The sequence below is a fragment of the Gymnodraco acuticeps genome, unplaced genomic scaffold, assembly GCF_902827175.1.
Source record: "Gymnodraco acuticeps unplaced genomic scaffold, fGymAcu1.1, whole genome shotgun sequence".
Lineage (NCBI taxonomy): Eukaryota > Metazoa > Chordata > Actinopteri > Perciformes > Bathydraconidae > Gymnodraco > Gymnodraco acuticeps.
In genome coordinates this window covers 1,355,004-1,379,826 of record NW_022992232.1, presented here as the reverse complement: position 1 = coordinate 1,379,826, position 24,823 = coordinate 1,355,004, and the positions used below count along the sequence as shown (strand labels likewise).

The following is a 24,823-nucleotide window of genomic DNA, read 5'->3' as shown; positions in this document are numbered from 1 at the left end:
CCTCTTTCTCTGCCTCGATCTCTCAGGCAAAAAGCACTTTCTTTCAAGATAAGATCCATTCTTCCTATTCTAACCCCAACAAACTATTTTCCATCTTTTCCACCCTCTTGGACCCCCCCAAAGCCCCTTCCCCCTCCTCCCTTCTGTCAAGCGACTTTGTTAACCACTTTTTAAAAAATGTTGATGATATTCGCTCTTCTTTTTCTGACTCACCTTTACTCACCGCTGGGTCACCAGACCCTCCTTTCACCCACACACTAACCTCCTTTTCCCCTCTCTCTCCAAGTGAGGTTCTTACCCTCATTACCTCTGCCCGCCCTACCACCTGTCCTCTGGACCCTATCCCCTCAAACCTCCTTCAGACTATCGCTCCTGATATTCTACCCCTTCTCACCCATCTCATCAACACTTCTCTAACTTCTAGTCACTTTCCAAACAGTCTCAAGGAGGCAAGAGGAAACCCTCTTCTAAAGAAACCCACTCTCAACCCGTCTGATGTTATAAACTACAGGCCTGTCTCTCTCCTCCTGTTCCTGTCTAAAACACTTGAACGTGCTGTCTTTAAATAACTCTCCGGTTATCTCCATCAGAACAACCTTCTGGATCCGCACCAGTCTGGTTTCAAGGCAGGTCACTCCACAGAAACTGCCCTCCTTGCTGTCTCTGAGGAACTGCACACTGCTAAAGCAGCCTCCCTCTCTGTCATCATCCTTTTGGACCTGTCTGCTGCATTCGACACGGTGAATCATCAGATCCTCCTTCACACTCTCCAATAATTTGGAGTTTCAGGCACTGCACTTTCCCTCCTCACCTCATACCTCAACGACCGTACCTATAGGGTAATATGGAGAGGGTCCGAGTCCAACCCTTGTCAATTAACTACAGGGGTCCCTCAGGGCTCTGTTCTTGGTCCCTTCCTCTTCTCCTTGTACACAAACTTGCTCGGATCGGTCATTAGCCCACATGGTTTTTCATACTGCTACGCTCTAGAGATGGCAAATCCGGATCCTTTTACGGACTCAGGGTCTTGTGAGTCAGTCATTGAAGAGATCCGGATCATACGAGTCATTTGAGTCATATGAGTCAGCATCACCAAGACCGTAGAAATCCTATCGGTGAAACCGAAAACTTGTTGCATTTCACGAGCATATTAAACTGACGTTATATTAACCTCCGCTACACAGTGTCTTTTGCTTTAATAAAAAAATTTGATCACAAAAAAAAGGGTTATTTTGCGATTTGGCGAATCCGAGTCTGCTGTTGACTCGTGCATGACGACGAGTCTGCTGGATCTCTGGATCTGCTGCTATACGGTTACGGCTCTGAGTCCGCACGAGTCTGCTGTGTTTTGCACAGTGAGTCAGGATTTGCGAATCTGAGTCTGTGAAGTTCCGCTGACTAACTCGTAGGCTACTGGTCTACTGTCATTGTCCTGGATCCACGGATCCAAGTCCATTATGTTCCCGGCTCTAAATGACATTTCAGTGTAGACTTCTAACAAAATTGTCATGTTGTGCAACAGTCTCCTGCGTGTAATAGCTGCATTTCCAATAAGGATCTTACTTGGCAAAATGTTTATTTTGAACAAAGCACACAAAAAGAAACAAACAATGACAAATTATAGAAAATTGCAAAACAGTTAGAATATATAAAATGTCTTAATTATACAATTATTATTATTAAATTAAAACACAATTGTGCAAACATTTGCTTTAGTAAAGGAACATATTAAAATAACTATATACATATAATGCAAAACACTTATTTTTGTAAAATGCTCACACAAAAAAATCAAGCATATATCTCTACCCATGATAAAATAACTATGAAAAATAAGAAATTAATTAAAATGAACATATATACATATTTGGGTCATGAAAACAGTGTGTATGTAGATCTAATCATATGCCCCCCCCCTATTTTCTCATGGACTGCGTAATCATTGCAATACTGGTGTTTGTATGTGTTAAATGTGTGTAAAGTCGTGTCTTTTGCTTTAATAAAACACGTTGATCACAAATAAAAGGGTCCTGTTGCTGTTGACTCCTGCATGACGACGAGTCTGCTGGATCTCTGGATCTGCTGCTATACGGTTACGGCTCTGAGTCCGCACGAGTGTGCTGTGTTTTGCACGGTTTTGCACAGTGAGTCAGGATTTGCACATTTCTAATGGCGCATTTCCACTGCAGCGGGTAGCCCCGTTTAAGCGTCCTTAATCGTCCTCAAGCGGCCAGGCCAGTTTTTGGTGGCCTTTCCATATAGCGTAACACCGGCTAGCGGGTACTTTTCCCCACTTTTTCCGGCCCCATAAAATCGTGGTTCTATCAGGCCAGGGCCAGGGCTGAACTAGTGATGTCAACACTCTCGACTGCTGATTGGTCAGAGAGAATCGTCACAAGATCCCGCGCGAGATCATCCCTAGCGTCGCATATCTAGAAGCAAGCTTGCAGCATTTTTATACACAGCATTTTTGTAAACGGAGGAGCTACAAAAATGGCAACGTCAAAGAAAAGCACACCGTGGTCAACCGAGGAGGTGACGACGTTCCTACATCTCATTGGGGATGATAAAATCCAGCAGGAGCTCGACGGGACAACTCAAAATGTGAAAGTTTTCCAGGATGTCTCTGCACAGATGCCTCGCCTACACTGCGTTGCTACCCCAGGTCCTAAACTGTAATGGAAATGCGCCACGGCCTCGGACGGCCAGCGAGGCAGCCCGAGGCCTGAGCGAGGACGCTTAGGGACGTTTAAACGGGGCTACCCCGCTGCAGTGGAAATGTGCCATAACCCCCAGTTTCCACTGGGTCCGTCTGCGCTGCGCCGCGCTGTGCCGCGTCACGGCTGCGCCGCGGTTTTGGTCCGACCTCCTCTAGCGCCATAACCCACCGGACGCGTCCCAGAAGCGTTTCAGAAGCGTAGCGTCGTGCGTGCAGGCTCACAGTTTTGTTATTGATTCGGGCATCCTGGACATTTGTACTTCTACAAGAAAGTAAGTAGGCTACGTAGTTAAATGTTTTATTTTTGTGTCTGTTTAAATTGTGTTTATTGAATGGCTCTGTACGGTACCTACAAGTATTAATTAACTTTAAAACATTAATATGTAGTTGTTACCTTCCACTCCACAAACTGCAGCGACTAAAAACCAGGCCTTGTCCTTTCTGATGTTGTCCTTGTAGTAAGCATTGGTTACATCATATAAAATAGTGTGTTTTTCCACTTCCATGATGAAAACCTCGTCGTCCATTGTGCGTATCGTAGTGGAGGTGTTGTGATGAAGGAGGGGGGTCTGCTAAATTAGTATATGTGGGGGATGGGCCTGGCCCGGATTCTCACCTTTCCACTTCCTGCGAGGGGGGGGCTGCCTGCCCGACCTTATGTTACGGCTGTGCCGCGGCAAAAATAGGATTCATCCTAATTTTAGAGAAGCGCTGCGCCGAGCCGCTTCTGGGACGCGTCTGAGCCGTAACACGGCGCCTGTGGTGGAATAGCACCCATTGACTAAAGTGGCCGCAATCCTTACCCCCAAAACACACCAGGAGCGTCTGCGCCGCGTTACGTTGCGGCTGCGCCACGCTGCGACCTCCTCCTGCGACAACACACACCAGACGCGTTTCAAAACGTTGCGGAAGCGGAGCGTCGTGTGTGCAGCCTTGTAGTTGTTGTTGATTTTGGAATATTTCCTGGACATTTGTACTTCTACAAGTAAGTAGGCTATACGTAGTTAAATGGTTTATGTTTGTGTCTGTTTAAATCGTGTTTATTGTTGTTATTTCCTATTTTGTTGTGTTGTAGACTACAGACACAGTTAATAATAATTGTAATATTCCAGTTATAAACGACATGAATCAAAGATGTGTTGCTGTATTTTAGTGGTAAAAAAATATGCATTCATCATCATAATTATTCTATATATATATATCATTTACAGTGCCTGTAAACCGTAGGAGAACGCTGGCATGTATTCTCCTACTTGAAAGACTACGGGGGGATGGGGGGAGGAGAAGGAGCCGGTTATGGGAGTGGAGGTGTTGTGGGGTCTGCTAAATCAGTATATGTGGGGGATGGGCCTGGCCCGGATGCTCAACTTTCCACTTCCTGCGAGGGGGGGGCTGCCTGCCCGACTTTACCTTACGGCTGCGCCGCGGCAAAAATAGGATTCATCCTAATTTTAGAGAAGCGCTGCGCCGAGCCGCTTCTGGGACGCGTCTGAGCCGTAACACGGCGCGTGTGGTGTAATAGCACCCATTGACTAGAGTGGCCGCGATCCTTACGACCGCCGCGGCGCGGCCGTAACACGACGCAGACGCTCCTGGTGTGTTTTGGGGGTTACGACCGATGCGGCGCAGTCGTAACACGGCGCAGCGCGGCGCAGACGGCCCCGGTGGAAACTGTGGGTGAGTCTGCTGTTGACTCGTGCATAATATAGCCGCGGGAGCCGGGAGCTGGAGGATAAAGCGTCAGCTAAATGTAATGTAAAATACATACAGTATGTAACAATGATTAAAATCCTGTGTTGGGAAGAAGTGAGCTACATGTAATTAAACAACTATTTAATTGTTTTAAATATACATTGAGTGGCATATCTTTTTGGCATGTGTCATTTTGTCATATATTTGTTTCTACATGATCAATATGCTATATTTGTTTGTTTATAGTTGTAAATACTTGCTTCCCAAATTACATTTCTACCAATGGAAGTGTTGCTGTAGTTCAAGTTATTCCAGTTTGACACATTTATTAACTGCGAGCTCTTTTATTTTGAAAGCCATAGCCGGAAGTGGTGCTCTCGCTTGTGTGACAGACAGGTAAGGTGTCTGTTGTCAGCGGATCGAGCGCGAGCCGTCATGTCGCTGCAGTTTAAAGATGAGGAGTTTCAGAGCGCGTGGAAGGAGTTGGATGAGCCGCAGCTGGAGGGAGGATGGGAACTCTTCACCGAGACCATGGGAGTCAAAATCTACCGGCTCCACGATAAGGTATTTATAAGAATTTAAAATACAACTGCTGCTTTTACAACAGGAAGAGGGTTGCTCGTGACTAAATGAATGACTCCGTATCGGCTTTCCTTGTGTATTATCGGTATCATCACCGACTTCCTGTCTATCCAAAATTGATAAGATTGTTATCTTTAGAGCGATACATTTGATGACAACATTGGTAAAAAGAAAACAGCTGCAGTGATTTCCTAGCGGCCAACATGAGAACTATCCGGGAATTGAATTGAGAGCTGTTGGACCGGTCTAACCAAACTCAATTTACAAATGTGGCAATTTAAAGTTGCCTTCTTTGGACACGTATACACATATTGTCAAACCTGATTTAATGCATATGTAAATTATAAAGATCCACCCGTAAATTCGGTATACATCTGGCCCATCAAGGCAGCAGCTTTTGAATGATTTTTTAAAAAAAAGTCACATTTTAAATGTTAAACTGCAGCTACCCAAGTTATCGTCATTCACTCACTGTGTTTGAACTATACCTCATTGACTCCAATAGGGCCTACACACACATACATTTCAGTCTGAAAAACAAAAGTAATTTAAACTTTTTGTAGTTTCATTGGAGATAATCCAGATAATCTTTTGCAATTATTTGGATTACACCCTTAATGTGCTGTTCTCTGCCAAGGGAACACAACACAAATTATATTTCCCTTCATGTTGACACACGTTCAGGCGCAAAATATGTGCCTAGAAATGCAGTTTGTCAGGTTTAGTACAATTTTCATTGTGAAAGGTGTGTCTTCAGAACGGTTTCCATGCTTTTGGATCAATCCAACACACTTTGGGTGACAGGGTGTAATGCACACACCACTCTAATGAGAGTTGTTTGGTTATGGGATTGGTCACATACTGTGGTTGTGGCGTGTAGCAAACATTTGGAAGAGAGACATTTAATGTGCTGTTTTCAGGAAACTGGACTTTATGAGTACAAAGTATTTGGTGTGCTCAACAACTGCAATGCAGAGCTGTGTGCAGAGGTCTACATGGACTTGACGTATCGGAAACATTGGGATACATATGTGAAAGGTAATAAAAAAACAAAAATAAAGTGAGGTTCTCACTGTCATTCTCCTTTCCATCCAAATCAACTTTCCCTCATAATAATTGGTTGTATTCCTCAGTACATTACTGACATTCACACATTATTGTTAGCCTGTAACACACGTTAGCTTCTGTTGTCAGTCTTTAACCATCTGTCTTCTTAGAGCGAGTGTTCTGTATATGGTTTATACAGTGAAATAACATGCTTAATCTGTTATCCTTGTCTCCATGCAACTCTACAGTAACCTGCAGGTAACATGTTGTTGTCCTTTTGTATCTCCCTAGTCTGTTAGAAACAGTAAGACATTTTTGTCCAACGTGATATTATAAGAAGTTAAAGTAGGTTATTCTTCTAAAATGGTATTTTGGGGTAGTTTGTTGTCTATGGTTGTAGCAGAGTCTTCTTGTATTTGCTATGGTGTCTCCCCCTCCTATAATAAAGTCGACCAGCAGTCAGTTGCACACAATTGTTAGCCAACTATGCACAAATAACCATGTTTCAACAATGCACAAAATGACTATAAAGGGGAAACTGTGGCTCATATTTACATGTTTGTAAACAATATTGTGCAGGAGGTAATATGTATTTTTGTAATGTTAATTTCTGCAGTAAAATGTTCTTGTAACTTGTAATTCCTACATTAAATAGTCAAGAACTACTGTATAACGTGTGATGGCTTAGATCATTTGAAGTCTCAACATGGGGTTCTCCCCATTGTATTTATAATCTAGTAGGTGTACAAATGTACTGTACTGAATCACATGTATCCTACTGTGTGCTTTTAATTGTTCATTTCTATTTCCATAATTTGGTCATGGGCAGATTATCCCTAACCCAAAGAAAAAAATCTAAATGTCCTTACCAATTCCTTTCCTTACCAAAAGAGATGAAAAACAACACATTACAGAGTAACCTCAGAGATTGAAGCAGCGTAAACATATTTAATTCATCTTTAACAGCCATTTTGAGTAATTGATCTTCTTGTTTTTGTATTCAGAGCTCTTTGAGAAGGACTTCGGTGGACAAAATGCAATCTACTGGGAAGTAAAATACCCATTTCCTATGTCAAACAGAGATGTATCCTTCTGGTCTAAACAAACAAAACTGGTCTGAACACTAAAGGTTTTCCCTTTTTAAGCATCAAGTATAGTTTATATAGTTGAAATCATACTGTAATGGAGAGCATATTTCCCCAAAAAGTCTTCCCTAACAGCTGAACCCTCAGTATGTGTACATGAGGGAGAGCAGAGACCTGGATGTGGATGGCAGGAAGATCTGGGTGATCCTGGCCAGAAGTGCTCCAGAGACGCCATGTGCCGAAAAGAGCGGTGTGCTGCGGGTCAAAGACTACAAGCAGAGCGTGGCATTGGAGAGCGACGGAGGCTGTGGAACCAAAGGTACCCAAGTAACAAGTAACCAGGAAGTGCGCAGGGCATTGAAACAAACTTTGGTAGTGGCCAGACGGTCGTACTACAACTTCCTTGTCTGTCCGTGACGTCATTGTGTTCATTGTGTAATTTGTCAGAGCTGCAACTTAATGGATTTGAAAACAAAAGACAGATGTCGCAGCAACAGTGTATGTGTTTTGTACAGTTAAAACGTGTATACTATTAGTTTGACGGACATTTCTTTACTAATCACTTGTTCAAGCCATTTATGCTGCAAAAAGGTGTCTGGCATTTTCAGATTAGTTAATTATTAATTGAATATTTGTAGATAAGCTTGGGCAATATGTCTGAAGTTCATATTGTGATATCAATGAAAACATGTTTGATATAAATCTAAATACTAATAGGGAAAATGTATGCAAAAAAACAAAACCTAACCCTATTAACTTTTAAAAGAAGTATCTAAGTATTTGGGAGGAAAAGCTCTTGTGAAATGTATTTGCTTTTCACTAAAAAAAAACGTGATATTGTCAGATCTTTCAATGAAAAAAACAGTTGATTAATTAATGGTAGATGTCAAAACTGTCAAATGAAAATATTTTTTTTTCTTCAGTTTTCATGAATTACTTTGACAACCCTGGTGGCATGATTCCCACCTGGCTGGTGAACTGGGCAGCGAAGGTCAGTGCACACATGTTTCTTTTACTTAATTTAATATTCCTGAAATGAATACAAACAATGCAAGAATAAAATAAGGAGAAGCTATAAACCTGTATGTATGTAATAAGTAGCTTTAGGGGCTTTGGCCTCGCTGAACTGAACTGAAATGGATTACATGCAAATAATTTCCTCATTGGGGTTAGTAAAGGGTAATTTAGCATGACTGGTTGGAGCATTTCAGTCTGTAAGTTGTTTACATTTTCAAGTTTTGGAAGTAAATAAACAATTAAGCTTTAAGAAGATGTGAGTTTACTTTATGTACACTAGATTTGTTTGGAGATATTTTTTTGCAAAGAAGCGGATTTGAATGGTTGCCTATGGAGATATTGCTTCCTTAGATCTGTTCGCTGTACACAAATTTGGAAAAAATAAAACATCTAACTTTGTTTTATAATATGTCACATGTGATAATATCCACAACACTGGGGAAAAACAATTGTACCATCCTGTTTTCCATGGCCAACTTTACTCTTTAATTATTCAGCCAAACTTGCGACTCATCTGTTGTCATTTACATATTATATGTTTCTACTGCCAGCCAACACACCTAGCTGAAAAAACTGGAAATAAAATGTTTGATTTCAGCCATTTCTAGATTAATCCACTCTTGAGACCATTTTCGACACACCAGAAGGCCACAAAATAGTGAAATATTTATAAATGTTGATGTCTAATACCCCTTTTCCACCAAAATAAGAGTTTCTATGCATCTAGCCAGATGTAAGTATTTTCTTTTCTGGTGTGTAACGGACCTTAGGGTGATTGTTTGCTTCTATGAGTGGAATTTCACATTTGTTCCAACCAAAGAATATCTCATCATACAAATATACAGCATTTAATGCTGCTGCTGTTGTTGTTCAGAGTAAGAGGACAACATTGCTAACAATAAAAGCCATGACATGGAAAAGCCTAAAAGTGACAGGGAAACTTTATTTTAAGCATCTTAATAAATGTAATTTATACTTTCTCTGACATATGTAAGTTTGAAGAAACCATTTCATTCAAGCAATACGTCACTACTGTATGTTGAACACATTCGTCGTGGATCTACTTTAAAGAGGGTGTTTAAAGGGTTCTCTCCCAGGCCTCTGAGAGCTCCGTCCCTCGGCCTGCTTTATGGTTTTCCATCATTATTGTTAGCAGATGTGTTCCAGGATGATGTCAACAAGCTCCTCTCTTTGTTGCCCCACCTGGGTGTGTCTTCTCTGCACATCTGTTCATAATACTCCCTGAAAGATGCTCTTTTTCTGTTTGTCTTTAACAGACTGGGGTTCCAGGTTTCTTAACAGACATGCAGAAGGCCTGTAGCAACTACAGCAAATTCTGCGCGAAGAAATGAATGCAACTGACGGCACAATGGCTCATGCACAAGGACTCCATTTTATTTTTCTTGTTTCAGTCTTGGGAGGTATTCTGATGCTGTATGATCAAATGTGATGTTTCCGTATGGGGTGAATTTGGCATGATGTGGGCTACTACTTGTTGTTGTAGCGTGCTCTTGACTCAGGCATGATCGGCCACACTCATTAGGCTGCTGGGAAATCAATTATGTGTCATTGTACTGTATTGATCAATACTGTATTATCTTTTCTGTGCAATCACTGTTTGTAAGCTCCATGTGGTGACTTTTAGCAACTTTTTGAGCTAGTGCTAGCTACCTTTATTGGAAAAGAGTTTCCAACCATGCACAGGACAAACTGAATCTTTGGTTGCAGCTTCTTGCATAGGACATTTTAACTTTAACCTATTTTTAGATTCTTAACTCTACATGTGCAATATAATGTGATTCTTTGTACTGTATGATTAAGTCACACTGCAATCTTGCCCCTGACAATTTCATTTGGCTGTAATTCATTCATCAGTTATAATGTAGTGAAAGTTACAAATCTGTACTTTTCGAGGAATGCCACTCGATGGGCTTCTTGTGATTCATTTTCATGTATTTATTTGTTATGCAAAAATTATTTTGTGATACTCTATGCTGATTTTGGGCGCAAATGATCGAAGGTACACTATCTGAGATAATACTCAGGCTGTACCTCAGTGCTACAGTTGAGGTGAATATGGTTTAATCTACACAATTAAGGCCTATTACTGTGTAATATTGATGTGATTGAAATAAATAAACTTTCATTTTAAATGTAGTTAACTGTCTATTGTTTTTCTGAAGCATTCCATTATCTTACATCCACTACCACACAATGATGCTTTACAAGTAAATGGTAACCTTAGCACATTATGTTCTCCTTAGCAACACTAATCACCAATATAGTGTTTGCCATTGACATTTTGAATACCGTTTATACACCCAGTTGCCAGTTTATTAGTTACTTACTGAAACTAATTCACTATAATACAACAGACCTGCAACAAATTATACCTGCATAAAGTCGGTCTGATTTAGTGTGTGAAACAGTATAATGCTGATGTTATTTTCACAAAAATGTTGTAAGATGTGGTTTGTGGTGCTTTTGAGGTGTATTTGTTATACAGGCTGGTGTTTGTGTTTTGAGCCTTCATTGATATAAATGGGGTGGACATTATAATAACTGAGTATTGATTGGAAATGTTTAAAGCCTTATTTTTCTTAGCAAGTGAATGACTTTGGTTCAATTAAGTTCGAACAATATGTATAGTGTTCAATTGCATTCAAAATTGTCCCTTTATAATATGAACTGCAGAAACAAAAATCACGCTAACTGAGTATATGGACAGTTACATTTGACACTCGAGAACAAATAATACATCTATGGATTATTTTCCTTCATTCATCATACTGAAAATAATTAATAACTTTTTCTACTTTCTCTAGCGCTTTCTCACATTTAAGAGAAATACATAATATTTAAAACAAACGTATTGCATTACTGTATTTACTTTTTTGCATTCGCGTGCAGGCACATTTAGAGACAGCCCCTTAGCGTGCGCGAGCCTTTCACGGTACACATATCCTGACCAGGTGGAGGTGCTGCTGCAGGTAAGAACCAAATGTTGCCTGTATTATGTTAACTGACAATATGTTCATGGAATAATGCTTACAGTAAAAATGTGGGTTGTATACTCTTTTGATAATTAGTTTGTGATGAGAATTGTTTATTTTCTAGCTGTTTAACTTTAAACCTAAACGTTAGCCTGCTAGCTATACCTGCCCACTCTTAGCTAGCTAACTGACTAGTGGCTACTCTGTATTTTTGTTGCTGGTTGTGACAGAAAATAGTTCCAAAAACCCTCTGTCTAGTCAATACAGGAGAAGGCTATACCTGAGGCAGAAAGGCAGCTGAGGTCAAGATGACAAATATTCAGAGCCTGCTAATGATAGCCAGAAAGCTTTCCAATACACTTTGAATCTGACAGATGCAAACAGAGCTAGCTTGATTTAGCTTTCTAAATAGCACAACAATTGTTTAGATAATTACAAAAAAAAAGTTTTACTTGCTATGTTGTTAAACTGATCACTTTTGAGTGTGAACAGGAATGAAATGAATGAATCAATTTATAGCGTTTTAGGAAATATTACTTTATATGTTAGCTTCTGGGGTGTTAGTTTAGCTCCAGTTTATGCCTGTTTATTAAGATAAATTCCTGACAACCAAAATGTTGTTAAACTACACTGAATACTGTTTCCAAGGTAACGAGTATTTATGAGACACTTCTCATAGTTTCCCTGGTTGCAACTATAATCTAAAAAACAAAGTTATGACTATAAACTGAACATATAATACTATAGCAATTTGAGGTAATATTATGTATTTTTCCAAAACCATGGTTCTCAATGAGCTGCTGCTGTAAGACTTGAAAACCCAAACTATGAAAATCAACCACTAGACCAAATGTGTGGAGAAAGCTTCCAAATACAATATACATTTGGCCAAATAATGTATACATTATTTTGTAATTGTCAAATCTTTCAAGCATTTTGTTTAGTTGTCTTTTGTTTAGAGATCTGAATACTTCGTCCACCATTTTGTTTTTGTCAATAAATCTGATGAGTTGTAAGTGTTTGGTCTTTTACATGTCAGAATGATCACTTTCCCCCAGGACCAAGGTGACGTCTCTAACTGTCAAAAATCCAAAGAAATTCAATTTCCAGCCATATTAAATGGAGAAAAGCTGCAAATCCTCACATTTGAACAGATATTGTTTAGTGTTTTGGTTTGATAAAGCACTTCAGATTGAGAAAGACAACTTACATTGAAGTTCAGTGTTTCTATAAAGTAAAGTTTTGATCATATTATGTTATGACACTGCATCATATCTGTTAGAGGTAGATTATTTGTTATACTAGGTATGATATACACAGTATAGGTCCTGCACTTCTTGCTGCCTCACAGGAGTGCTCAGTGGAAACAATGAATTACAGGGTCATTTCCTTGTTGCCCCTATTATCCTCCTGATTACTCTCCACCACAGACTTAAAAGTCAAATCATGCGGTGACACGCCCTGTTTTTTTTTGTCTCTTTTGATCAGTTGTGGAAATGAAGTGTTGGCCCAGATGTTTCCTGAGGGAAGAAGATGCCCTTTGTTTCCTATGAGGTCATGTTGCCGGGGTCGTTTTCAAGATGTTGGTGGACTGTTGTATTTTATTTCCCTCCATACTGTTTGTCTGGCATAATATAATGGAGATGAGTCTTTGCTTTGACTCTATTCATGTGGTTATATCCAGATAAGCATTTGTTGTGGTTTAAGGGTGCGTTCACACCTGCCTTGTATAGTCCGGTTGAATCGAACCCTGGTGCGTTTATCCGCTTGGTGCGGTTCATTTGGGTCGGTGTGAACACAGTCCGAGACCTCTTAAGTGAACTAAACAACCGGACTCTGGTCCGCTAAAATAGGTGGTCTCGGAACGCTTGCTAGTGAACTCTGGAGCGGTTCATTGCTGGTGTGAACGCAGTCCGCACCAAAACATAGGAAGCGTAGTATTTACGTGTCACAAGAACGCGGATATCTTCAAAAATCTTTAGCGAAAGAGTCTTTCAAGACATCCGCGGTTGTTTAGTTAAAGAGTGAAGCAGAATGAAGTGTTTAACAGTGTTGTGTAAAGTAAAAATTCTCCGTCAACTACATACAAGTAAGAACACCTGTCGTCGGTGAAACGCTGCAGAACGTCTCATTATATGTGCTATAATGTTTTTTAATGGACGTTGTCTGATTATATAATCATATGCGCGGGCCGCTAGTGTCTGTTGATCTGCAGATTAACAGCAGCATGATAATAACCTGCCGAAAGTGCCGATGCTCCATGGCGGAGGCTCCGGTAGAAATTGCCGGGATTTCTGTTTTTACCCCCTTAATGTCTGACCAATGGTTGAACAGCATTTCCGTGCACATGACTTGTGTTTAAAGTTTATAGTCCGTTTGAGTTTTGCCCGTGTGAACGCAAACCGAACCTTCTGAAAAATGAAACAATGTAACAAACTGTGGTCTGGTGCGCACCAGAGAGCGGACTATTAGGTGTGAATGCACCCTAAGAGAGTCCTAGCACTATTAAAGGACATTTAAAAAGAGAGACAGCTCCTGGCCTTCATCGAAGTTAATGGTGTTAACTGTTGGGGAAATATTTCCCAAGGCCCATAACTTTGACCCAGTGTATCAGTTCAAACTGTCCTGACTGAGCACACGCACCTGTAGCCTTGGCTGCTGTGCTCTCAGTGTTTTGTCTCCCTGTTCCTGCCTGTTGGCGTCAGCTGATAGAGGTGTTATGATTCTGTCTTGTTATGCACAATGTTGATTATTCTCTGTGAACTAGCTAAATACATGGGTCTGGGGTGGAGTTCTTCAGAATTGACGTGGCAACTCTACCGTGAACTCAGAACCTCTGGCTCTTTGACTTGTTTTGTGAACTCTCCGGCCGAAGCTCCTAATAAACCACCAGTGTTTGACATCAAAGCTCCAGCTCTCCCCGTGTCTCCTTTGAGTCGGTGACTCCTCCTGCATTGCTACACAGAAGTTTTCCCCACATTAACCATTGTTTTAGGTTTCAAATAATGTTGCAGGTACAGTAGGTTGTGACTTTTGTTTTATTTGCTGCTAACGTATGCTCAGCTTGTGGTTCTTTTAAGATTCCGACATATTTGGCAACTAAATGATCCTTAAAATATAGAGTTAATGATGAGAACAATGTGAGACAATTGGAAAGTTGTATTTGAAAGAATAGTTTATACCGGATAAAAGGTCAGCTTGTGACAACGTCTGGCATAACTGACAGTTTCTCAAAGGGAATATACATTTTCGACATTATTTCTTATCTATTTTGAATAATGCAAGTTCGCTACTCGACAACTTTTATCAGTTTAGTCTTTATTTATACATCTTAATGCTGAAAGGTTACAAATGTTGAAGGCTCTTTATATGTAACTTTTGATATTCCTCTTAAAGTGCACCAGCATGCTGAATTGAACTTGAAATAGGTTTCTAAGACTATCCAAGGTCCTCCCACCAAACAAACACTGAGATGTTCAAACATTTGAAGTTCATTTACGGTTTTCTCTTTAGTTTGTTCAGTGAAATGACGTCCTCACTTTAAAGATGAATTTGATCAAGTCAGAGATGGAGAAACAAATGGTGATAATGAAGACTATGCCACATATGAAATTGAACATGTTACATTGGGAAAACATCCTTTACGATTTCTTCTTTTTTGTAATGTGTGGCCTCATAGTTTTAATTTTATGGTATAGTCAGCATGTGTTTTATAAAACTGCTTATACAACACGTGAGGTGAATCAGGTGTATAATGTTTAACAAACACCCTAGTAAAGTATATGATGCAAATACAATTTCGGACTAGAAAGAGATACATTTGTTTTTATTTTGTCAAATTGATTTTGCATTAAATATGTATCTGTTTTACACAAAGCAGACCAATTCAAGGATGCATCAGCTCCAAACTGTAACCAGCTGACAGCTCAGACAGATTTTTGATGTTTTTACGCCCTCTGCTGGTGGAAGTTGTCATTGACTGGTCAAAATCTTGCTTATTATTTACTAAGACCATCACATTACACTTTATGAAGGAAAGACTATAACCCTAAACTCTCCGGTGAATCACTCAATGCCTTAATTTACATTAGTTTGTTCGGTAACGTGGCGTGCATACATAAAGTACAACACAAATAAATCTGAAGGCAATATAGTCATCAAAAAAATAAAATAAATGCATAATAACGTTGGATACAGCCTTAATCAAGAGGGGAAACACTCTATCTTCAAACATATCTTCAAATATACTGTTCAAAATTAGAGTATTTACTTAAATAAAATAACTTCTCTATATTAGATGATATGAATAAAGACATGGAAAGTATGGGAAGTCAAATAGAAAATGCTATTTTCCTTTCATATAAAGTAATATCATTCTACACCTCAGTGCCTTCAGTAATACTGCAATACTTGTTACATTTAAGTAGTATAAGCAAGATGGCAAACCAATTCTAAGACTGCTGTGACTCTTTCAGCATGTATCGACATATCAACTAAAGTTCAAATCTGATGAAATACATTTGAACAAATCAATTATTATCAGAGTTGGCTCCTTTTTGTAGTATTATTTCAAAAATATGTAAAGCTTTAATTTCAGAATAATGTAATGAATAATAGTAAAATGTCACTGTCCTCAGTCCTTATCTATCAGACTCCAGTGCCTTTGTCATAGCTTGAATCCAGTTTTGAACTAACTGATTCGATCTGAAATAATGAGATCAAGTTTCAACAAAGCTCTCATCCGTCTGTTTGGGAATAACAGTGGTAGCAGTGACAGGAATCAGACGCTTGAATCCCGCTTGAATGCAACATTTTATCCCCTGGAATGTCTTGGGTGAATAATATTCAACCCTGGAGTTTTTCCACTGCCAGTCTTCCACAAATGGAAGACAAATATATTTCTTGGCTAGCCGTTGTGTTTCAGAGTGAGGTTCTTTTGATTGGTAATATACAGGGCTAATTAGCTTAAGAAAGTGATATCGTTTTCTGCTGGACTGCTGCCCCCCTTAAACGTCAGCTCAGATTTCCCAGGTGCCTCTCTGTCTGCCAGAGGTAACAAAGTAATGGCCCCGCTTGGAAGTCTATTTTTCAACGTGGTTTTTCAAAGTGATTTGTAATAGATTGCTATTAGAGATATTGGTGTACTCAAGGGAATCTTTGACCCTGAATGGGCTTTTATGTGTTTTCTTCTCCTTTTTCTTCCACACACTCTGTGCAAATGAGCTCTATTTTGGTGGTAGGCCCTCTGCTCCATTATGCATGAAGATTCACATGAAAGCTCAACGTGAGCCCATTTTATAGAGAAGGAAAATTGGAGGGAACCAATTTCAGTGCTTGAATTTATTTTCTTCTCTCCTCCATCAGAGAATGAAAGTTATTTCCTCTGATGGCTAATGGTCACTAATGGCTGACATTTTTTCTTCTTAACCACAAGTGTCATAGTGTAAGTCCGTCAGTTTACATAAGGCACATTTCTCATAAGTTCACCTATTACAAATTAGAGATATTTGTATTGTCAATTCTTCCCATTAACCCTCCTGTTGTCTTCGGGTCAAATCTGACCGATTTACTACTTTCATCAATCATAACTTTTTTGTTTTACACTCGATTGCATTAAGGCTTCATGATATCCTTCACAGAAGACATTTGAACATATGCAATCGCTGAACACCACTTTCATTGAAGTTTGGATGATTTAGTCAACTTTGTAACACCATGGTGTTCCCGGTCACACACACACACACACACACACACACACACACACACACACACACACACACACACACACACACACACACACACACACACAGAGCAATTTTATACTTATGTGCCCATCCCCCCACATGGATCACACCTGCCACACGCAATACATGTTCAGTGTCTATTCTTTGTATATTTACTGCAGTTTTTCATGTATACCAGTACCAGTAGTCTGATACAGTATGTACAGTTTGAAAGGGTGTTAAATGAAATTTGGTGATGATTAATGGTTTTTGTGTTAATGTAATAGCAGTTAAAACAGGACCAGTTAAATTTGAACGCGAACACCAAAGTAAGGGGGGGGGGAAACAAAGACATTAGGAGGGTTAAGCCAGGGTTATACTGTCAATGTGTACCCATCTAAAGGCACATTTGTCAGTTTACATACACACTAGCGTCTGCTTCAAATCAATGCTTGCACTCGACTCATAAGAAACCTTTGACCAATTATGCAATCTAATACAAAATTCCTATGTTTAAAAAATACAATATGATGTAATGGACCGTCCTGCAGTTATGCAACCTAGAAAACAAAGCTTATATGTTTTTCTACATCATACCAGACGCACCCAAAATTGGGCTTTTACAGCCAAATGTTCTATCCCACGGATTTCCCAGGCTGGCTACTCCTTATCCTCGTGCAAAGCCCAGAGCTGAGGGAGCTTACAACAAACATGTCAGCTGTTTGGAGGTATTTCACGCTTTCTACGCCAACAAGTTCTACGGCTGTTTGCAATATCTGCAAAGCCAATGTTTGGAGGGGGGCCAGGAGCACTGAAAAATATAACACAGCCAACGTACTGGCTGTAACTTGCCTTAAAGTGTGACATTTGTGTAGCTTTTGCCCCCCTGCGCCAACATATACCACTGAGGGTGGAAGGTGTTTATCATTATGTTGATCTAAAACTCAAGAGACCGTTCTGTGTGCATCTAATGGCACTTTCTACGACTTAGCAGTAGCTCTCAGAATGTTGTTGCTTTTTGCTTTCCGTTCATCAATAGAAAACTACCACAGTGCTGTGTATTGATTTTGGAAGTTCTAGTATAATGAGTTTTGGTACTGATACAACATTATTTTTGAACAAAACAGACATGCTAAATGCATTAATATTTATAGAAAAACTAAATAAAAATAGTCTTAAGTTTTTGTTCTGTTCTAAATATGATATAAGTTATGCATTCCTTGTCATGGGTATCTTTGTGTACTCTAACAGTAGTGGTTAGTGCCTCCCACTCTTCTTTAGTGTTTTTGACCATATAAAAACAACTGAACTGTATTGTAATAAGAAAACTTAAGTTTCATTGGAGATATTTTTTGGCTCGGTTCAGTGTTTCTTTTATTTTCACTATAAAACATTCAACCTCCAGTCCTACCGCTGAATCCAGAAAAAGAAAAAGAACATTGATACAGTCAGCCGGTCTACTTGCATGTCATTTAATGAAAGTTATTTTAACCAAGAGGAAAAAAAGTTGATAATGTCCTAATGTCTTCCTATCATTAATCTTCAGGCTACACACGTTGCATAATGCAGTTCTCAATGCAGTCTTCAGATAGACGTCAGTATTAGTATCTGCAGCACAGCTGTATTTCTCTCTAGTAAATCAGTGGAGTAAATCAAACACGGAACATTAGGAGGTAATTCAACCTCAGTGAATAATAAATCATCAAACTGTACAAAGCTTTGGTGGTTAGTCAGATGAGTGGTTTTCTATAAAAGAAGTCTTAGGTGAAGTAGTTTGGATATCATCTATTGAGTAATGCTGTTTATTTAACAACTTGCACTTCTTTCTATTGTATTTCTCCTTTTTGAAATAGTAACCAACAGCTGTCATTTACACCTCTGTAATGACCATCTTAATGTTTTAAGATCTCAATAAAGGTTTCAAAGGTCAATTGGAAAACAAACATCTGGGATCTAAAGTGTATCTCTATCTTGGAAGCTATTTTTCCATCGTATTTCTTGGAAGAACTTTTCACAGGGCCAGTGTGTTGTACCTGGTTAATGAAAGGCCTCTCTTTTGGAAGTATTGTTTCAGCCACTCACGGAATATGAATGGCAGACTAAAGATACTTATACATATTTTACATGTGTTTTTTGTTTAATCTCGATCTCCTTTGAAACAACAGGATCACTTTTCGTCGTTCTCTTGTGGATGGTAAACAACAAAACTGTGCATCAGCGCTAACTTGTGATAAGCAGTTTGACAGACTGCTGATTCTAATTCTTCGTGTTGTGTGATCACCTTTACTGTGCATTTTACCCAGTCAAACTCTAATGAACCTTTGAATGCTGTGTACAAACACTTAAAGCAGGCCTTAGTGAAAGGCGAGATCTACTATTTCAGTATTGAGTGAAAAGGAATCTGAGGCCTTTTATGTAGGCTAATTGCATCTGAATGACATCAAATCATTTGGTGCGTTCGCGCGGTAGCCAATCAGTGGTGAGGATCTCAACCTGCCGTCACTGACGTTGAACCAGAAAACCAAAACAGCATCCGTTAGCTGTTAGCTGTACTGTCGCTGTTGTATCTGTGTCTGTAACATGTTGTTGTGAGTGTGGACGGAGCAGCTACAGTTAGCTTAGCCTGATCGATCAGATCTCCATTCAGAAAACACGTATTTCAAAAGGTTTTTCGCCTGCCGTCTTGTCTGCACACTTGTCACAGCATTAATCCATGGTTTTTACTAACCGGTATCAGTATGTAGTTACTTCGGCATCATTTTCAAACATGTATTACAATTAAATCACGGTGAAATATGTTCATTTTGTTGTAGTTGGTATCTACAAGTGCAGTGAGTTCAAAAATATGCAGCATCACTTTCAGTCAGTCTATTATTTCCGGGAGCGACAGGGAATGTCTCAAAGATACGTCAATCAAGTGGCACCTGCTAACGGGCAGGTGGATGATAGGTTTACATCTAAAAACATTATTATTATGTTTTTTACTTTTCTTTCTTTTGTTACTTTTTTTTAACGGTGCGCAATCTACCCGCACCACACGGTCGATTACGATCGACTGGTTGGTGACCACTGACTTAAGTGGTGGTCACCAACCACCACCCCCCCCCCCTGATATCACTATGTCAGACTCAAGCTTTTATTGGCTAGCGCTCCCAACACATTGTACTAAAAAGGCAAAGGGGAAGGACATAAAGCACGGAGACATGTCACAGTAGAGGCACAAAATACAAATATGAACATGTAAATGAGCATAATATGTCCTCTTTAACAAGCAGTTGATACTGATTTAAACTCATAAATGTTTAACCAGTGATGGGATCATTTTTGTATGATCTTTAAGAAAAAAAACACATCTAAAAAGGCAAAACAAAAAACTTGGGTGTTTGTAATTTTGTGAATCACTGACCAGGTTTACGTCCTTGTTTTCCAAAAGCTCTGTTTTCATCATCTACTACACTCTAAAAAACGAGGCAGAAGTTTAAGGTTATTTTTAGAAAGCTCAGTTCTTAGTGAAAATTACCGTATTAATGGGAATGTGAAAAAAACAAAATGTTTAATTGTAGCTGGTTTAGTACGGACGTATGGTGGACTAACAGATTACAAGAAAAAAATATGTAACAATGGAGCTAAAAGCTGCGAAAGGCAATTTGGAGACATGAAGCACTCTTAAATGGTACCTATAATGACTTAGTCATCCACAAACGTCTATCCTGTAAAGTTTGTAGTGCATCAGTGCAACAGTGCATCAATTCCTGTTAGTAGTTTTCAAAATACAGTGGAAGGCAGATTAGGACAATTAGGAAATTCACCTTTTTACAGTTCATGTACAATGAATACATTACTTAATTTAAAAGGCTAAACTCTGCTGCTTGTCTGTGCTAGTATGGGTTTGATTGCATAACAGAAATGCTCATAGGCTGCTCAGACTGCACGGTTAATCGCTGCTATTTGTTTTCTTTGGTGTTTTTTTTGCGTTCATTAAAAATAATTGTGTTTTCTACTGAGCATACCACAGACTGGCACCTCCTCTGAGTCGCAGCTCCTCTCCGGGCCAACATAAGCCCTGCATACCAAGGAGGGACTAGTTGTGTTTACCTCTCCTTACCGGTCCTCTCCTTTTTCTTCTGTGGTTTCTGGCAGCCAGCGCCAGATTCCTCCATGTCTATCACTGTAATCAGCAGGCCAGACCTGCAGTCAGCCAAGCAGCTTGAAACAAAGCAGCATGAATGGCTGTGCGTAAAGGAGGTGAAGCGGGATACGCAGAGGAGGGATCTGTGCTTTCTCTCTCAGCTTTCTCAGTTTTCCGCTCGTTGTCATCAACGGACAGTTAAAAAGTGCGGCATGCACAGTTTCCAAGAAGTGGAACACGCAGCACAACGTGTCGTACACTTTGTTTAAACACCCAGCACTGTCTTGAGAATATCAGGATGTTTTCTCCATGATCTCTTGCTACACTGTTTGATTTAGTGTGATTGCTAATTGGCTCCTGGGTTGATTCTTCGCCAGGATCCCACACCTCTAATTATGCCATTACCTTTCAAGCAAATGATTTTTCTTTTCTTTTGCTGAACCATGCTCATACAACCAAAGTACGTGCTTATATTCTAAATGTCTTATTGAAATGGAATAAGGTGTGAAGCATCCAGAAAATTAGGGTGTTGGTTAGAAATGCATGTAATGCAGAGACATGTTTACCAAGGAATGATAAATAGCATGATTTGCGCTGGCACCACCTAAGTGCTTTTCTTGGAGTGCTGCTTTGCCTTCAGTGATTATTTGGATTAGACTAAATCACACTAATACCCCTCAAGAAACAGTAAAGAAATGTTCGACCTGCAGTAAAACAATGTGACGTTTTTCTCTTTGAAAAACGAAACACACTTTTGACCTGTGACTTGTCGTGTTGCAAAGAAGTCTCATGATAATCGCAAACCGATTATCATGAGAGGTTTAGTAGGTGGTTTTAACTGTGGAGCACACTTCCTGTACTGAAGCTGTCAAAGCATTAATAAAACTTAACATTATTTTTGTTTGTGTTAAAATGAGAAAAAGCGGGGTTAAATCAGCTCTTTTCTTTTTTACCACTTGGGAAACCGAAGGAGGTCAGAGTCTACATCAGGGGTCTTCAACTCAAATTCAACGAGGTCCAGTTAGAGAAAATCTCCCCATGCAAAGGTCCGGAACATCAAAATGTCTAACTTGCTTCATGAATTAGTGTGATATATATTGAAGTAGCTGTAGCTTTATCAACGTCTGCATGTAATCAACAACTGACTGCCAATCAAATAAAGAAAGTACAATTCAAAAACAACAATATTTATTGTCAATTAACATTGAACTATACAGATATACAGTAAATACTGTGGCTATGTGTAATGTTCCTCTCGGGCTGCATTTACAAATAAAATAAATAAAATAGCTTTTGAAAATATGTGCATCTTAAAAATGCTTAATTTTAGATAAATAAAATAAAGTGTAGCAGCAGCTTGAGTGTCCCTTTTTCTTTGTTAACCGTTTCACATCATGACTTAACAGTTTCAGACGATTATAGAACAATATCAGTCTTTACACATCATAACAATTTAACAGTTTTAAAGTTTCTCTTTCTTTCCCTCTTATATTGCAGTCCCTCACTCGCTTTTTTTAAATTCCGTGCGAGAATTGAGCTGGAGCTTGTCCTGCCAGGAGTTTGTAAATCTGGGCTGAAATGGTGTCAAGGCCATTCTCATACACATGCAGGTGCTCATTGGTTACAGTGATGCAAACACAGGTAGGTGAAAAAAGAGAGAACTATTCGAAGCAGAAAAAAAACAGCGTAATATACCATCTGACAAAGGCCTGTGCTATAATGCTTCAATGAACTGCTATTCTTTATAATATACTCAGATCAATAGGAGACAGAGATGTTAAGTTATAAATCAAGGGTTTTTATTATTATTTACAGCAGGGGTGGGGAACCTTTTTCCTTTCAATTTTTACAACATCCTCCGAATTATTGAACTCAACCTCTGCTTCAAAAAACTAAAATCACAGCCCATTCATTTCACCTTTCTTTCATGCTGTGCAAAGAAAAAGCAACCTCTTAATCCAGATATCTCACCATGACTCACGCATGCACGTGCACGGTGTGGCATGACCACCAAAACAGAAAGATATGGACACAAGATGTGTGCAAATGTATTTAGACTCCTATCCATGTGAACATGATTTAAGTGGGGGGGACCTAACCTCCCCTAGGGGGGTCCGGGGGGATGCTACCCCGGGAAGATTTTTTTTTTAAATATTGAAGTTAAAAGCATCAATCTGGTACACTTTGAGAGCAACATTAAGAAATCTATGGATACATCTCTCAACACCCATATGAAACAGAACTGTAAGCATATTTTTCTTTTTGGATATTTTAAAAATCACTCTCATTTTAAACTCTATTCTTGTTATTTTTAACAACTTTTTTGTTACTGTCATATAGTATTTTATACCTGTTTTTCATTTAGTCTCATTAATAACTATATTGATCATATCAAGGTGTGCCTTAACCTCACTGAGCTGAGGTTATTTGAGCCTCTCAGGAGAGAGCTCTCTTCCACCTAGTTGTAGAAAAGTTCGTTAGCATAGCTAGCTAACCAGATGCTAATAACAACAGATCGCCACTGTGCTTACAACTAAAGACACAGCCACGCAAACACTGCGGCATATGTACGGCTCCTTATGGGTATTGCAATATTTTAAGGGCTGGAGCGGCGTTCCGGTGCTCTCTGTCAGCACTCCTTTCAGACGAGACATATACCACGTGAAGACACGTTACGCTCGTGTTGCGTAACGTGACCCAGGTCGTTGCACGCATCTCTGCTTGTCTAGCTGACATCTCTCAGTGGATGTCTGCTCACCACCTCAAGCTCAACCTTGACAAGACTGAGCTGCTCTTCCTCCCGGGAAAAGATTGTCCCACTCTTGACCTAACAATCAACATCGGCACCTCAATTGTTTCCCCGACTCAGACTGCAAGGAATCTGGGTGTGACCCTAGATAACAACCTGTCCTTCACTGCAAACATCGCTGCTACAACCCGTTGCTGCAGATACACGCTTTACAACATCAGGAAGATACGTCCCCAGCTGACACAGAAAGCGACTCAGGTTCTGGTCCAGGCTCTCGTCATCTCACGCCTAGACTACTGCAACTCCCTCCTGGCTGGTCTACCTGCATGTGCCATCCGACCTCTGCAGCTCATCCAGAATGCAGCGGCTCGTCTGGTCTTCAACCTTCCTAAATTCTCCCACACCACTCCGCTCCTCCGCTCCCTTCACTGGCTTCCGGTAACTGCTAGAATCCACTTCAAGACACTGGTACTTGCTTACCATGCTGCGAATGGATCTGGCCCTTCCTACATCCAGGACATGGTTAAACCGTACACCCCAGCGCGTGCACTACGCTCTGCATCAGCCAAACGACTCGTTGCGCCCTCGCTGCGAGGGGGGACCCAAGTTCCCATCGGCGAAAACACGTGGGTTTGCTGTCCTGGCTCCAAGATGGTGGAATGAGCTCCCCATTCACATCAGGACGGCAGATAGCTTGCACATCTTCCGGCGCAAACTGAAAACTCATCTCTTTCGACTCCACTTCGAGCGTTAGAACTATTAACGAAGCACTTTTATACTAATAAAGGACTGGCTTACCTAAAGCCAGTTGAGTAGCACTTGAAATGTTTGGCTCTATGAAACCTGATGTACTTATATGATTCTGTTTTCTTCAAGGTTGTGTCTTCCTGGTCGAATGTACTTTCGCTTTGGATAAAAGCGTCAGCTAAATGCAATGTAATGTAATGTAATGTTGTGTTCAAGGAACCTGTCCTTGGCCAGGAAAAACAGGTACTCGCTTGTTTAATTATTTTTGCGGTCTAGATTTCTTCTTATTTTTTGAAGTGAGAAGTTGTCCGTCAGTCAGACTGACGAAAACTCTTCGGTT

At 39.9% G+C, this 24,823-nt stretch overlaps 1 protein-coding gene and 1 pseudogene across 1 annotated transcript; both read left to right on the top strand.

Moving 5' to 3' along the window:
* Positions 1 to 722: 722 nt before the first annotated feature.
* On the top strand, positions 723 to 24,466 carry LOC117539845 (annotated as a pseudogene).
* pctp (phosphatidylcholine transfer protein) lies at positions 4,768 to 10,299 on the top strand. Its single transcript, XM_034206190.1, has 6 exons — positions 4,768 to 4,975; positions 5,914 to 6,031; positions 7,045 to 7,124; positions 7,273 to 7,444; positions 8,049 to 8,116; positions 9,420 to 10,299. The coding sequence occupies exons 1-6, from the start codon at positions 4,847 to 4,849 to the stop codon at positions 9,492 to 9,494; spliced, it is 642 nt and encodes a 213-aa protein (XP_034062081.1). The 5' UTR covers positions 4,768 to 4,846; the 3' UTR covers positions 9,495 to 10,299.
* Positions 24,467 to 24,823: the final 357 nt, after the last annotated feature.